The sequence below is a fragment of the Zonotrichia leucophrys genome, chromosome 3 (assembly GCF_028769735.1).
Source record: "Zonotrichia leucophrys gambelii isolate GWCS_2022_RI chromosome 3, RI_Zleu_2.0, whole genome shotgun sequence".
NCBI classification, from domain to species: Eukaryota; Metazoa; Chordata; class Aves; order Passeriformes; family Passerellidae; genus Zonotrichia; species Zonotrichia leucophrys.
This window is the reverse complement of record NC_088172.1, coordinates 20581165-20598503: the sequence shown is the minus strand read 5'-3', so window position 1 is coordinate 20598503 and position 17339 is coordinate 20581165. Positions and strand designations below refer to the sequence as shown.

General features: G+C 35.6%; 1 protein-coding gene across 2 annotated transcripts in view; it reads right to left on the bottom strand.

Annotated features, from left to right (window-relative positions):
- The window catches only part of CSMD1 (CUB and Sushi multiple domains 1), a 1074724-nt gene that overhangs the window by 856829 nt on the left and 200556 nt on the right, over positions 1 to 17339 (bottom strand). For both annotated transcript variants that reach the window (XM_064707609.1, XM_064707608.1), the window contains exon 2: positions 1412 to 1628. In XM_064707609.1, coding sequence (XP_064563679.1) covers positions 1412 to 1628 — 217 coding nt within the window. The remainder of the gene's footprint in view (positions 1 to 1411; positions 1629 to 17339) is intronic.

The following is a 17339-nucleotide window of genomic DNA, read 5'->3' as shown; positions in this document are numbered from 1 at the left end:
CTTCCAAGATACTCTCTTGCATCTGCATGCTGTCAGCTAAAAGACCAATACTAAAATTTTCCAATATTTGCCAAAAGAATTGTCTTGAAATGCGTAACTGCAGAGGGATATACGTGTGAATGCTCTTTGTAAAACAAAGGGTATGACATGGGATATGAGAAGTCAATAGAAACCTGTCATTCAAATTCTGCTGTGCTAACCTCTGCATGCTGCAAAGGCAACAAATGCTTTTTTCTTCATAATTCCATTTGTGAAGGTAACTGATGGCAAATACAAGCAATGAGAAATAAAATATCTGCTTTATTATAAAATATCTGCTATATTAAACGATTTTCTACTGAGAGATTAGTACAAAACAAGCAGGCATGTTAGATAATGCTAATAAAAGCATTTGACAAAAAAAAAAAAGAAATATTTCTCCTTTTTACAGGTGATACAAGTATTAAAGGTCAGTTAAGTACAGTAAATGATGCCCACACACTGCACATCTAAACTGTTGGTAGCTGTGTACTCCCTTCCAAAGTTTTCAGAACTTTTTGAACTAAGTAAACAATCAATCAGAACATTGTTCCTGTCAAAAATATCCAGTGATGATACTCACTAAAATGCAGAACAAATTGGTGATGCTCCCACATTTGTTTTAGCACTATAGTATAAATCAGCAGCATATAAAAGGGTAATCAGACAACAGAACTGACAGCAGTGTTTTACAGTACTCAATAAATCTCATGCCTGAATAGAAAATGACAGAGCAGCACTGAAAGCGCTGTTTGCTTTCCAGCTCTGCAGTCCAGATCCAGCAAATGACCGAGGAATTTACAACAAGACACCAATGAAATTAATGCTTCAAAACCTGAAGTTGTGAAAAAGCTTCAAATCAAAAAGCTTCCATAAAGCCTCTTCATGACTTCAGTGGTATTTGGAAAGATAAGACACACCAGTTTCTGACCTTTAAAGATCCCTGACTGCTTAACAGAGAAAAATTTCAATTTTGGCAATGTCAAACAATTTATGGCTGAACTAATCTCAGTAAGAATTTTTTCAAAAATTGGTGACTGGCCCCTTCAAGAAAGAGACTCTTGGCAAAATCTGAATTCCACCAGCAGAAAAGTAAAAAAAAAATACTGAAATTTTGGAATACTTCTGTGCTCAGGACCTTCACCAAAACTGACCTTGGACTGCGTAAATTTTAAGTACAACTGATGTTATTGATACACCAGCTAGGGCCATAAAAGTCTGAAATTTGGATTAACATCTTTCTCTGGGAAATGTTGGAGCACTATGTCCCCTTGGCTGGGGATGAACCAATATATGTTCTAACATATCATCAGAACATATACTCAGGAGAGAGAAAGCAAGGTAAAGAGACAGGCTGACAGAAAGAAATTGGGAAAGAAAAAAGGGACCTTACCTCACTTTTAAATTGCCTTGCTGTGGTTGTCCATCGTAAATTGACAAAATATCAAAATCTTCCTCGAGGGCAAAAGTATGAAATGACAATTGTATCCTGTTACGCTCTCCTGTGATAATGATCCATGTGCAGTTGGCATAATTTGGATAACCATGAGGAAATCCAGGGCTTTCTATAGTACCATTTGGTCCCTGTACTAAGCCTCCACAGTTCTGACCTGAAAAAGAAGAAAGGAAAATTTACAATTGGTTTTCTTTTCTCTCACTCAGTATATATTCTTACATAAGTACCTATATGAAAACGTAATTCTAAAATATTTTTTCTACATTACAAACAGTGCATAAAATTGTATTTATACCATTCTTCCCTTCAGATTAAAAACCCTCATAGCTGGATTTTCTGAGACACTCAACATCTTTTTATGCATTGAATCATTATTTAAGGTTCTGTAGTATTTACAATGTATGACTTATTCATTCAAATGTGAAATTTCAGCATTAGCTTTAATGCCATAAATTCAACAGACTGACAGTTCTAATGTCAAGAAAGTGTTCAAAACTTTTTGGCAAATGCCATTTTAAAAGTTTCTATATAAGTACAGAGTTTCTGATGCTCTGAAACCTACTTTAACATGAAGAGCAAAATGTAGACACATTTAACATGCTTTGTGCTGCAACTAACCAAGATTTCTCTACTTTGAAAATACAGCAAAATAATTTCTGTGGTATAATATTTGTAGTTCCATGTGTTTTGTGATAAAAAGTGGGGGTTTTTGGTCTTTTGGGTGTTGTTGTGTTTTGTTTTGTTTTTTGTTGTTTTGGGGTTTTTTTGTTTTGTTTTGTTTGTTTGTTTTGATTGGTTGGTTGGTGTTTTATTTTGGTTTTGGTTTTTTGGGGTTTTTTTTGTTTTGATTTGGCATTTTTTGTTTGCATTGGGTTGAGTTTGGGTTTTTTTATTATTATTATTCTCAAAAAATAACACTAAGGGTTTACTCAGCAGGCTTTTGTATCTGGTTTGTATATTCTACAGACCTTGTGAGAGCATGATAGCTCATTAACGGGAAGTCCTCAGCACGAAACCTTGACTTACAGTGCACACTGTTGCTAGTTTCCTACATGATTTTGTTAATTCCCCACACAACAGCTCTAGTGACTCCAAGCTGGAGAGAAGCCTTAATGAAATATTTGAACAGAGAAAAGTATAAGGACATTCTGTGTACTGTAATGCTTGGATTATTATATGCACTTTAGGCGTTTCAGAACAAGTAAAATCCCGTATTTTATTGTTACACTTAAACCAGAAGGATATTTTTGACTGAAATTTTGTTTTTAACTTCCCAGCAGTGGGTCTCTCACACTTAATCTTTCAGAGAAATGCTGTCAAATTTTTGCAGGAGGTTTCTAAATCTTAACAAGATGGATTTAATAAAAGGGATTTGGTCCTAAAACTAAAGAACTAGTAAACATTTTTTACTTTTACTAAATTTCAAATATAATAACTCTAATGAAGGGATAAAAAGGCTGTGGTGATTCAGGATTCAGGCACCTTTAAAATAAAAATCTTCTCTGGTATACCTATCATGTGATTCAATTTAACAAGACATCTTTATTGTTTGACAATTGCAAAGAAGGAACCTCTTACACCATGAACTTAGCATGAATGTTTAAGTTATGTAGTGTTCACTAAAATTTATCAGCATGCTTGCAGACACTCGCAGATGCATTGTATCCTTCTTCCTACAACCGCAGGGGAAATGCCATACAAATGCCACAAACAATTTAAAATAATTTAATTACTACAGAACTGATGTTCTGAAAACAGAAAAGGAAAATTATAGTGACAGCCCACCACCCTGTTACTCTAACCAGCTACTTCATGTCTCCAGCATTGGTTTCAGTAAGTCAAGTACCCCTTGCAAGCTGTGCTGCACAGCAGCCTTCCTACCACTTGGGTGTGAAAGGTTTGCACTGAAAAAGGAGTGCATCCTAGCAATTAATCTAAAATCTGTCAAAGACAGAACCCCACTTTAGGAGCAGATATTTGTAATTCTAGTGTATAAAGAATACAGTATACCATATGTAACTGCATATGTAAATGCAGTGTCTGTATTTCTGACATCCACGGAGACAAACAAATTATGTTCCCAATCTCTTTGGAAATCCTAGAGCTGGCTAGAGGTAAAATTTTTTTAACCTTTATTTTTAAGCTTTAATAACTTTATAGTTATACTGTTATAAAGTTTATAATATAAACTTTATTAACATTTATTCTTAAACTCCATATTGCTGGGGTAGTAAGTGAACCCTCACAGCCCCCACACGTCCATCTTTAGCAGCTTCCTTACACAGACTCTTGTTACCTACTTGCAGAAGTTGTCAACTGCCAATGATTACTCCCAGTTTTATTCCAAAACGTGTTTTGTACTCCTATCTGTAGACACAGGTTATTGTGCCTCATTATTTTGGAAAACAAACAGACTTTATTGAGGAATAAGGGATAAAATGTTTTACCACTGTTTAACTTAAGCATTTCTTACAACCTCGAGACCTTTTTTTCTCCACTCTTTTTTTTACTCTCTTGTATATGTATTCCTCCAGTACTGAAACTATTCATACACATATTGCCCATTCTCCTTGTACCCCAAAAAAAACATGAGGCAAAGGAGAATCATAAAGAAAAACAATTACTGTGAAATGCTATTTAGGTTTGTTCTTAATTTTATATGCATATAAAAACATATACTTATTTACTTGGTGTTCAGTAAAAAAACAAGTAAAAATTCTAGGAGAAATTTAGTACACAGTTACCTCCCAGAAAATTCATTGCTGCACACACACAATTTCAAGGAAGATTTTGCTTCTGTGTAAGCAATACTGAAAGAGGTTTTAAGAGCTATACAGACCCAGAAAAAATCTTCTAAGTCTGTCCCTGCCTAGTTAAGATATAAGCATGTTTACAGAGCAGAATGTAGAAAAAAAAAAATGCCACCTGCTATCTGTGTAATACCTATTTTGTCAATATATGCAAGTTCTAAAACCTTCAGAACTCTCAAATGTTACACCTCTTCAAAAGAGTAAAATTCAGCATCAAACCACTTAAGAGAGATTCAGTTGGAGGATATACTTGGAGAACAGGAACAAAGAGACTTAGGGTGACAGGTAGCAGCAAATTAGATAAGAATTGAGCATACATAATGCCACAAGAAATAATGCAGTTTCTGATTGCAGAGACACCACAGACCAGTGAGATTACACTGATGAGATTAGCTAAGATTGTTTTGTTTCTTGTATTTTAAGAGAAGAAAGAATCATCAAAGTAAAGAAAATAAACACATCAACAGGAAAATGTAAAAAAATATCAGCAGAGATTAAGTGGTTCTGCTGGGCTGAATGTAGAATGAATATCACTGAATACACCCCATAAAGGTCTCTTCCTACATTTTACTTTAGTTTTGGCCTTTGTTATTATTTTTCTGTCATACACTGTCTGTAAGAGGATATTTCTGGACAGCTATTTTTACCTTATGATATAAAAAGTGTGTTTTAAGAAAACTGATACTCTTGTGTTGTTGTTGAAAAATATTTAAAGTGATAATATTTAAAGTGAATAAACAGTGTTATTCTTTTTTTCAAAGTTACTTTGTGTATCCTGTACCAGTCCCATTGCACCTGCTCAGGCTCAATATTTCTGTTGTGATCCCTAAGTGAGAGCCAATGAAGAAAACAAAACACTGTAATTTTGCCCTAAATACTGGTGTCAAATGGGTGGGAGAATCACTAGGAATCAGTATAATTTTAATAATGCATTGCTGTAAGATTTTGAACAAACTTCAAAAATAAAAACACTTCCTAAAAAGTCTGATTTTTCTTTTCCTGGGTCTTTAGGTTTACTATCTCATACTCCCCCTACACACACTTCCCACCCTGTTTACCATATTCATTGATTCTTTTTCCTTGTTTGTTTCAAGTTTAAAATGCTTCTACCAAAAACCATGCAAAAAGGAGCACTTCTTTTCTTGTAATTCATAAAGTAGCCTGTGGAAGACTAACATGTATGCATATACATATTTATACAGTAATAATTGGAATTTTTGCAGGATACATGTATTTTGAACAAGAAAACTATAAAATGCATCAAAACTAACTCTAGTAAAGTCAATGCTGCTAAAGATATTTTGATCAATCTTGATAATGAAAATGAAGTCATGTATATTCTTATGACTGTAAATAGCACCTTCCATTCTGCAGCTACAGAGACAGAAAATATGTCAGCAAGATTGGATCTTCCTCATTCCTTGAAATAGTTTCTTAAATGAATTTGTTGTAGTAGTAAATTTAATAAGTAAGAACAGCTGCATTCAGCCAGATCAAAGGCTCATTCTGCTCAGTACCTTTTCTCCAACAGCAAGTCAAAGGAGAGAGGACTTTGACAAAAAAATATCCCTCCCATTCTTGAGCAGCATCTCAGGAATTCTTAAAAAAGTACCCTTGTCTTTCTATTTAATTGTCCTTGATATTATAGTTCTTTATAAACTCATCTCTGAGTCATCTTCTGAGACTATACTAACTTCTAGAGTCTTTCAGGTATTGTAGAGGAAATCCTAAACCACAAAAACACCCCTTTTCTGTGTTTTTTCAGCATTTACCATCTGTTAGGTTCATTTGAAACCCCAGTAAGTTTATTCATGAAAAGAGAATACACAGATGACCTTTTCCTATGCTTTCTATGCCACTTAGCATCTCACTGACCTTTGTCATGTTTCACCTACTTTTATTTCCAAGTTCAAAAGTTTCGTTTCATATTGTTCTTTGCACCTAAGCAATTTTGTTCCCTTTCTATAACCATTTTGATGCTATGTTATACCCTACATGAGACAGGGATACCAAAACTTCTTTTAATATTCAAAATGTGCATGCATCATTTACACGGGAATAATTTTAATCCTTTTCCTTCTTCTCCCACTAATTTCATATTTTCTTTTCTAAGGAGTAGCTTGACATTTTATATGACTATGGATTGTAATTAAGATTTTTTTCTCTGGAATCACAGTGAGGCTGTGTCATTTTACATAGAAAAATGTGATTTATTAGATTTCCTACAGTTTATTACTATGTACATCACATCACATTGCATTTGTCTACTATGTATTTTATCAACTGCCCCAATATCCCCTTACTTGATCACATAAGGCTATTTTTTGTAATTCTTCACAATTGTTCCTCATTTCCATTAACTCATCAATTCCTATCATCACAGTCACTTCACAGCTCACCTCTTTTGTAGATCACTTATGGGAGCACTGAACACCCATGCCAGCACAGATTTCTTTGGGAGGCCATGATGACTCCTTTCTTTGTAAAAAAATCAATTTTCTCCTAAGACACAACTTTTATCCAACCTTTCAGCAATGTACAACTTTCTTATGCCCCACCTGATTTATTTCCTTTACAGCTGTTACTGGGGAGCCTTGTTCAATATCGTCTGGAATTCTGATGACCTTTTTCCACAATCAGGCTGACTCATTCAGAGAACTCCAGAAGGTTTGAAAAGCATATAATTTTAAACTTTTTTCTTCCATATGTCATATTTAATCATGTGCCAATTGATTTTTTTCCTTAATAGAGTTTTCTAACACAAATTTCAGATGTTCCAGCCTTTATAGCTTAACGCCCCTTGGTCCCTTTTAAATATGGACATCTAAGGTGAATTGAAGCTGGAGATTATTTTTGCTGTGCAGCAATTTTTTCCTAGACTGCCTCTTAAACTCTGGATAATGCATGGTGCTTGTGACATTACTGTTTATTTAGTCTGTTCCAAAACCTGTTCTACCAAATTTTTTACTTTAAATGGAAGTGTTGAGGAATTTTCCACAGACAACAGTTCAGGCATGGAAACTACAAAGCATATAAATTTTTTGCTCTTCCCTAGTCTTGTTTTTATGTTGTTAGTTATTGGCCCAGCAAGAATCTCTTGCAGGGTACTTGCTCCACCTGTGTTCAAGGGAGGAATAATTTTTAGTTTTACTGTTCTGGCGCAATGCCCTTGGACACTATTATTTTATTTACAGAAAAGCCTTCAGAGAGGGCCCAGCAGCCCCTAAATCTTACTGGCATCTCACTGCTTTCACTCATCTTACCTTGGGATTATCTCCCTCTGGCACAAAACAGCACTGACCACTTGCTTTGGATACATAACAGGATCAATCCCGTCATGTCTCTCCTATTCTTATTTGTGAGGCCTTAATTATAGGAGTTAATTCATAGAGTCTTTAATAATTTTGAATCCTCTCTCCTGCACAGTAAATTCAGACACCCATCTCATGGCCCCAGAGCACCTCCTGCCTGCAATTTTGACTCCTTTAACTCAAACATGTGCACAATTGCAGAACTTTGTTATCACAGTGTTAGCCACAACTTCAATGACTTTGAGCAGCAAAGTGCATGACAGCAACAGCTTCTTAAACATGACTTTTAAAAAAAGGATAAAAAAAAGTTCCTGATAATTCAAAGAAGTGTTATGTACACATAGAACAAAAAAGATTTCCTATTGAACTGCAAGAGATAACTACAGATTTAAATTGTTGTCGCTACCAGTTGAGACAGTGGAGCAGTACAGAGCTGTAAGGCATGAACAGGTGGTTTGCACACCTTGTTTCAACCATTTATTTTTCCTTTCTCTTGTGTTTTTATATTCTATCTTTGTCTTTTCTCTTCTCCTGAGCACTATGTAATCTGCCAGCACTTCCTACCCCCACTTAGACCTGCAGGACCTGCAGCCCCTGCCATCAGTTGGTTGTGCTCTGCACTGGGCCTTCATCATTTCTTCCTCATTAGTATAACCTCAAGGCACCTTCTGACTGCCTTGCTACTCCGGAAAACTGCTACTTCCTAAATAACTCCAGTCAAGAACGGAAATTTCAAATGGCCAGAGAGGCAAAGGCACTATTCTTTGAGGACTGTTTTAAATAGCTTGTAGCTTCTTCAAGTGTCCTTTAAAAATCCATAAAAAAACCTCATAACACCATTGCGAGGCACTTTCCAGGGAATTAATCAAATCAGAAAGTACTGAGATCCTTTTAATTTAGGCATCATTGAAGATTTATTCACAAGCAAGCCACAATCTTTACTGGCATCCCTAGAGCGTGTCCCAGCACAGAGATCTCACAAAGAGGGCACCTGCCCCACACCAGAGTCTGTTTGCTGTGCCTGCCATCACTTCCCAGCCTCAGGGAGAACAGGCACCACAAGGCTTCAGTACTTCAGGTATTGAAATATACTCAAGACAATCCTAGCACAATGTGAAATGAGATCAGTGTAAATTTACTCATTGTTTTTGCAAGAGAGGGAAAAATAGTTTCAAGAGAATTAGTGAGATTTTTTTCAAAATAATTTGATCTGAAATAATGTCTGGGGAGACCTCAGTGAGCGTCAGCCTGTCCCAGCCCCAGATGGGACCACGCCTGGCTGCATTGCAGCACCAGGAGCCAGGGCAGGTTTGTGAGTGTGTGGATGCTGGTGAACACCTGGACAGATGTGGTGATGGGCAGGGGACAAGGAGAGAAACACAGGAAGGGTTCTTCAAGGACAAGACCCTGGGCGGGTGACTACTGCAGCCCTGGGAAATTGTAGTCAGCTCCGTGGGTGGAACACAACTGCCCCAGGGCAGAGATGGGAAATCAAGTGAGGCCAGTGGTGCTGTGAGCTCATGTGAGCGTGTCTGGCTCTGTTCATCCATGCAGCCAGCTCTGTACATGTGTACATGGTGTATTCTTGTGTTCTGTACTGGGAAAAGCTGCTCAGCCTTGTCACGGCCTGAGTCTGGGGAAGAGACGGGGCAGCCTCACCTCCGTTGGCTGCTGGATTCAAAAACACTATCAGCTGCTTCTGGATCATTACATATTCTGTATCTTGGCACTAAAGGTTAAAATAGAGGGGAAATGGCAGCTAAATTACAACACTGAGATGGATTTCTTTTAAATACAGATCTACTCAAACCCTGCAATTTTTGGCTGTGACCAGTCTAGGACCTTCATGGAGTCCCTCTTACATGAGATGCATGTAATAACCTTAAGTTTTGATGCAGACATTCACAACGTGACTGGAACTTCATCAATCTAGAAAACATTTTAAATTCAGATCTTCTAGCCACAGGGTATATACTCATTGATTGTGCTGATGAAACAAGCTTGTGTTTTTAAAGTCTCAGATTAGTACTGTGAAAGTCAGGCACTAGCTCTTTGGACCATTTCCTATGTATACTCAAGTCTTTATCCGGAATTCAACTGAAATAAAATTTTCCTAAAGGTTAAAGATTAGTATTACTATTCTGCAAGAAATTCAGAAACAATTTTGCCAAAATGCTACCTCTGTCAGAGCAAAACATTTTAATTGCAAGTAGGTGAAAGTTTTTATTTTAATGAAGTTCTAAAAGCTGAAATGTATATTAAGCATAAACTGGATTATGTTGCCATTACTAATTAAGAAAAAGGTATTTTGTGTTCTGTTTTTAATACTGGATTGCCCAAAAAGACCAATAAATCAATATTCACGAAGGTTTATGTGGAAGTAAAATATGGGATAATATTCTCTCCGTAGAAAATATTTTTTTTTTTTTAAAAAAAGGGTTTTAGTACTTAAAAAAAATCCAGTGTATAACACTATCAACTCAGTGCCACTGGTCAGTAGAGGCAAAAAAATAATAAGACCAAAACAACTCTTTCAAGGCTACAGCATGACAGTGTTTCCTTCTGACACAGCAATAAGTTCTTAATTAAAAGCAGCTAGATTATATGAAGTTGATTTATCCCTTTTCCTTTGAAAATATATATTTTATCCCAGTAAAGCAAAGAACTTTGCATACTTTTCTTTCTTCCTTTGAATTCACAGATTCACCAAAATGAAGGAAATAAAATGCATCAGAAAGAGAGGAAAGCAATGCAAGTCCTATACCAGATTTGAAATTTGTAGAAGGTAGTGTTGAAAAGGTTATTTTACAGAGAGTAAGACCTTCTATTTTAAAATTCTGAGCTAAGCGTGGATTTAGTATCCTTGAAAAAAAAGACTATTCTTCATAGATGCAAACTCATTCTGCAAAAGGAGACCACTGAGGACAGGTTGGATTTTATTTTTCTCCTTTTCTAAGATAAAGTAAAATAAATTGAGGCTTCAGGTAAACATCACTGTTACAGTTGCTTAGCAACAGCTGGTAGAATTAGAGAGCATTGTACAGCTCAGGTAGATAAAAGGAAAGTGCTTATTTCATTGTTTGTGAAATACTCAAACAATAAAAGGAACGCTCTTCCAAGCTTCACTGGAACAAGAGCAACACAACTGTAGGCAAACTACTCTGAGGATTTCTTTACCCTTCTTCTTCCAGACTCCTGGAACATACAGGATAATTGTCTGTACCAAGTCTGATCACTTCAGCATTGTCACCTTGACTTTCATTTTTTATTGATGCCTTTTATTGATGCCACTTTCCCAGACCACTTCACTGACAGCCTTGCTCACATGTCAGAATCTTACAGCAGCTTTTCTTTTTGTAATCTTTGTCACAGGATGCCTACACCATGAGGCTGAAAAGTGTACCAAGTGTACTTCAAGCAGTTTGGTTTTAAACTATGACTAAAGAACTTATTGTCAAAAGGCCCAGTTCTGAAGACCAGGAAAAATCCATTTGTCTCATTGTGACTGCTCCATGAATATCATCTACATTAACAACTTCCTCTTCCCTGAAAGTTCTTGCTTTGTGCACCACTTCTGTTATCCAGAAGGTTTTCCAGCATTTTTTCCATTGTCCACATATAACCAGTCTTGAAAAGGTTTCATATTTGTTCATCCCTGTTACTTGAATTCATTCTTTCTTTGCATTTAAAACAGAGTGGAGTCAGCTGACATCAACTGAGGAGGACAAATACTATCTTCCAAATTAAATGGCTAAATCATAATGAGGAAAAAGAATGAGTGACAATAAATTTTTCAATAGTCATTAGAAAAGTTTCATTTTCAAAGACGGGAGACTTATTTTTAGAATTTAATTTGGAAAGATCAGATGATATTACATTAGCGTTTAATGTTAAAACCATAACTTTGTTAATAAAAGCACATTTTGCAGGAAGAATTTTATCCATAACCTTAATTATATTTTAAAAAATATAATTATATTTTATGGATCTATTACAAAAAATCAGGAAACATTCTTCTGGATAGGTGCATTATTTCTCTGCAAATAATTGTGCTCTTAATTTAGATGTGAATTTTATACAAAGCAGAATATTTGCACTATGCAATGCATATGCAAGAAAAAAGAATAAAAAATTAACATTGTAGCAGTATGGAAGCACTAGCAAAATTAAATATAATCAAAACATAGGTAAAGGGACAACACATGCAGGCATAAATCAGAAATTTACACACACAAAACATATACAATCTATGACTTTCATTAACATCACCAAAGGTGGAAGGATGCAGCATACCTACAGTCCCTCGAAATTATAAAATCAAAGTACAGCTGTGTGAGACACTCATGAATGGAACTGAAATGATGTTTTCTAATAACCTTCATCACAGGAAATTTAGTACCTTATGTTTTGTATCGTACATATATGGCTACACAGTATTAAAGTAATTTCTTATTTTAGTGGGGCACTGGGATGGCATGAAGGGTGGTGCAGCTGCTGTGCCCGAGTCACGACGTCAGTAGCTAAGATTAATGCACAGCTATTTCAGACTGGAGTAGTTCACCACCATCTTGCAGCATCAATAACGCTCACAACTGAATGAGTAACTACAGGTCTGATTCAGCATTGCTCCAATCCTTTGGCCTTATCTACATTAACTCAAAATGGTGCCAAAACACTGCTAGTGTGATTTGGTGCCCCCAGCTCATACTGGAGTAAAATGAGGAAGGAATAAGATATCTTTCTGTTTTATCACAAGATCTAGTTTTACTTCTCCCATATGAAAAAGTATGCTTCAGTGTTAGGTTTTCCACTGTGTAAATCTCAAGAAATTATTTATATTTGTAAATAATAGCAATTAATATAGTGAACTGTAAGAAAAATGCAATCAGCATTGGCTTTAAGGTATAGCTGATTAGAATAACATATTAAAAATAGTGTATATATAGTATGTCTATTTAATCATTAAACACCATCAGCTCATGCAAATGATTCAAATATGCTACAGAAATAAAAGCAGAATTCAAATAAACTAAGAGACTTAGATGATAGTACAAACTGAAACTATAAAGATTCAAGAATATGTTTATTACATAATTAAATTACTTCACCTAACAGTGCAACACTCCAACGATATCATACAGAAGTTTCTCATGGAATTATGATGGATGCTGTTTTTAAATACCAAATTGAAAAAAATCACCCAAATATTCAATTATTGATTAGAGATAAATTATATGAAATTGAAGAAACAGAACTTATTTCAGGCTTTTCATGCAGCCTGTGCCCCCACATAATGTATCTACATCACAACAATCAAGCACTATTTCAGGGACTAGTCCTGAACTCAATTTCTCAAAGGGATTTCAAATCCTTGATTATGGCATAATTGAAACACACAGAAAAAATCTACTCTTTGCAAGAATATTACAAGCAAAACCTTATTATGTTCATTTTATGTGAAATAATGTACAAAAGAAAAAATCTGTCTGCATCACTGACTCATCCTCAGGAACCCGTGTGACTGACAGGAAATGCAGAGCCAGAAGCAGCACAGCAAGTGGATGATATTCATGTTGGCACTGCTAAAGCTGGTTGTGCCAGGGTGGGTGAAATGTGGGCTGATCTGCCATGTCAGGGCTGTGTCTGTGGTGCAGAACTGCTCTCAGACCTGTGAGTTATTCTGATGTCCATAGGCACTGCTTCCACAAAATGATATGGAAATTCTCTAGAATATTTTTAATTTACCACTCACACAAGATACCTTTATGGTTCCACACATATTCTAATGCAAACAATTTTCTAGACAACTTTCAAATACAAGATTGTGTGTTCTTTCTCTAGGCCTAAAATTATTTGCTTTGATGTTTGTGATAATCAAGTGACTTTAAAGAAAATAGTTGAGGAATGGGGGTGATGAGGGGTGGAAGGCATTGGTCCTGAGATCCCAGCCTTTCTGGGAGTTTATCTGACTATGGAAGTGTCCAGGGGTGTTATCACATACCCACTGAAGTCAATGCCAAGGAATCCCCAGACTCCGGTGGCAGAAGAATCTACTTTGTAAATAGAGACTCTAATAATTTGCATATCTGTCTTGCTTCTAGGAGAAGAAAATTCAAATGGGAAGGTATTGGAATGGCTCAACAAAAGTGCACATGACTTTGGGAGGCTGCACATGGTCTTCAACAACAGCAGGATGAGAATCTAAAATATTGGCTTTCACTTATGTTACATCAGACTGCATTATGTCATGCTGTCTCACATCTCACCTGACAGGCACATTTCTGTTACAAAACATAAGAAGACAGAGAAAACAGCAGTGATTTGAAAACATGTTTATGTTAACTGAGGTGAATAGTCAATTAGCAGATAACATAAAACAAACTCTAATTAGTTAAAAGATTCTTGTCCATAAGAATAAAAAGCATTATCAATTCCACAATTTTTACACAAGTAAATTTATATTATGAATTCAAGAAGCACTGTAATAGTTACCAAACTACAGCTGTATGATTAACTCTTGAAAGTCTGAAAGTGCTCACTTCTGCCATGCCCTTAGCCCACCTGACTCCCAGTTCACCCTTCTATCTACAACTTTCCTTATTCAGGGAGGAACGTGATCTTATGTATGTGAAAAACACTGAACATATGGATCCTGTGGTAGAAATTCTAAAATTAAATTGTCCACAATGGCTTGCAGGACAGACAGCAAAGTGTTGTGTGATTCAGCTATATTATTGACTATTTAAATTAATATTTTGCTTTAGCTGCAAACATAACATCTTTCTGTCATGGCAACCCATACCTGAAGTTGTGTAAGTCAAGGTATAGTCGTGAGCTTCAATCATCCAGTTCATACAAACAATGTTCTTACAATTTCACAGAAAAAATCTGAAGCATTAGTGTATTTTGAAAATAAATTTAAAATTCACAGCATTGTATAGTTTATAACCAAAATCTGGTCATAAAATACCACACCTATTATATATAAAATTATTCCAAATTAAGCAAATAGTGCTGTGATCCCTGTCATTTGACATAACAAGTGTTTTCCCATGCTTACATTTATGAAGTGTTTATTCTGTAGGCTATGAAAACAAGTAGAGCCAGCAAACAGAACATCAAAGGTCACACATAAAATGTTACCACGTAGAATTACAGTACTTGAAGAACGAGACACACTCACCCATATTTCCCTCAATTTGGGCTATTAATAAAAAAAAAATCTTCAACAAACAGGTTTATTATTAAATATCTTTGACTTATCTCAGTTATTTATCTTCTGCCCTCTTTAAGCCAACTGTCTTTGTGTCACACTCTGCAGATTTTCAGTTGATACAAGCTGGCATGTCTTCACCAGCTACATCACATCGGATCAGCTGTAACACCAGTTGAATTTGTAACTCATACAATGATTCTATCTCCTTCATTCCTTTCTTCCTGCCTTCCTTCCATTTTCAAATGTGTTTTTGGCAATGACATTTTATTATTTACTCTCTAATCTGATCTTCTTAATGATACTCTACCAAATACTTTGCTACTTCTATGCTTCTGAGACAAACCCCTCTATAAATGAGCAGTAATCAAAGCAAGTGCAAGGAAGAGGTCTGTTTATTATTGCATTTGTTAAGTCTTTTTCCAGATTATTTGTCTGTTTAGTTGCATGATGGATTGAATAGATGCTGAATTTAGCTGTATTTTCATTTGCTTTTGCTATGTGAAGAGCTGCATGGAGACTGTGATACTGAGAAATTCAATTTTGGCACAAGTACAGTAATTCTGTGCCAAGGCCATCTGAATTTTGCACACATAGCAATGGGTTCCAAGCTACCTATTAGAACTCAGGAGAACCATGATGAAGGAGCTGAACTGTTGGAGTAATTTGTTCATAAAACCATAAGAGTCAAAAGTCAGCAGAATACTAAAAATTATTAGAGGGAAAATAAGAACTTTCATTAAACCATGCTTAGTTTACTGCCTAATCTGCAAGATGTACAAAAGTTCAAGCCCACTATCTTATCAGAAAAGGTGTAAACAGGAATTAAAAGGATGATTAAAAGCAGGAAATAGGTTCTGCACAGGAAGCCTAAATAGACAGATTTTTTAGTCTGCAAAAATGACTGCTGAGAGCAAAGGTGGGGGAGGTCTATGGCATGACAGGGTAAGAAAATTTTTTTCTGTCCTGTTTTTAATTTCTGTTTTCACTCCTCAAAATACTCCTTCTGTTAAGTTCAAACCAAAAGGAGATATATTTTTCACCTAGTGTATAAAAATAAACAGTGGAACTCATTTCAACAAGAAAGCAGTTAGACTAGCAAAAGGGAAATTAGCAAAAGCAAAAAAAAAAAAAAAAGAATGGAAGATACATTAATATCACTTTAAAAGGAAATGTAAACCTCTAGCTTAGCAAGTCTCTCAGACACACAGACCTAGAAGTATCTTTGAAAATATGCTTACATTCTTAGTTTTTCTAGACTTCTGCTATTAGTGATATATAAAATACACCAGGCTCTGGATTTTGGTCATGTCTACCAAGTGGGAGGTATCACTGAGGAGGGATAGACCTCCAAGCATCAAAGGTCATCCATGTCAGATGCTGAATAACATCCAACAATAGGTTTTATGTTTTAACACTGTGGTTCTCTTCTTCATGAAAGGCTCTAACAAGCTGCACATTATTAAGGAGAATATTAGCCATTCTTACCCCTTACTTTTATTGCCTTCATGGAAAATATTTACATAGCTATCTACAGTGGTTCCCTTTTCTTTGTAAAATCTTTGCTTATTTTTTTTCAAAATGAAAAGAAGCATTATTAATAGCCAGGCTGATCAATAATTATAGTAGCTGATCAATATTAATAACAATAGTAGCTATTACTGAATTTCTTGAACCACACATTTATAGCAAAGAGGATTTTCCAATTTCTCATTAAGCATTTGTACTATGTGAGCTTTGGCAAGACTAATATTTATGTAAAACATTTTTATTATTGTTTGTCTCAGTAGGAAGCAACTGAAAGGAATACACATGGATTAGACTGCCACCATGAGACTGTCCTGAGCAATAATTTATGAGGAAGGAACAATAGTTTGTAAGAATATAACAGTTTGATCCTTGATTTTCACAGATCCTGTTCACTAAACATCATCTATTAATTTGCAATACTCTGCCTAATTTGCACTGAATCTTCCAAATATGCCATCTTGATGCATTTACAGACACTGTAAGTTGTACAACGACCTTGGAAACTTCTTTTGGGATGTTGACATTCACATGAGAATGATATAATTTCTTTGCTGGACTAGCCGGACTATCAGCAAGTTAAAAAAGGCCACAAAAAATTTTAAACACAGTAATTTTTCTGAAAGTCTTTCCCCACAAAGACAAAAGGTTTTATGAATAATGAAGAAAAGAACCACACATTCTTCTCATAAAAGAACTAAATTTTTGGTACTACAGGTGAGCTCTTCAATCAGCCAATTAGGAAAGTTGTGAAATAATTAGACAATAGGTAATTTCACAGTGGGAAAATGTGTCTGGAACCTTGAAATACTGGGTTTGCATGGTGGGAAGATACTCCTTGAACCAAAAACTTCCATGAGACCGCTGTTTTCACATATAGCCTTCTTGAAAATGTTTACCTTTCATAACCAGTAGTGACTGAAATGATTGACAAAGTATTTGAACAAAACTGGTTTTGATCCTTAGCAGACACATTTTCCTGAAGCTGTACACAAGATGTGTGG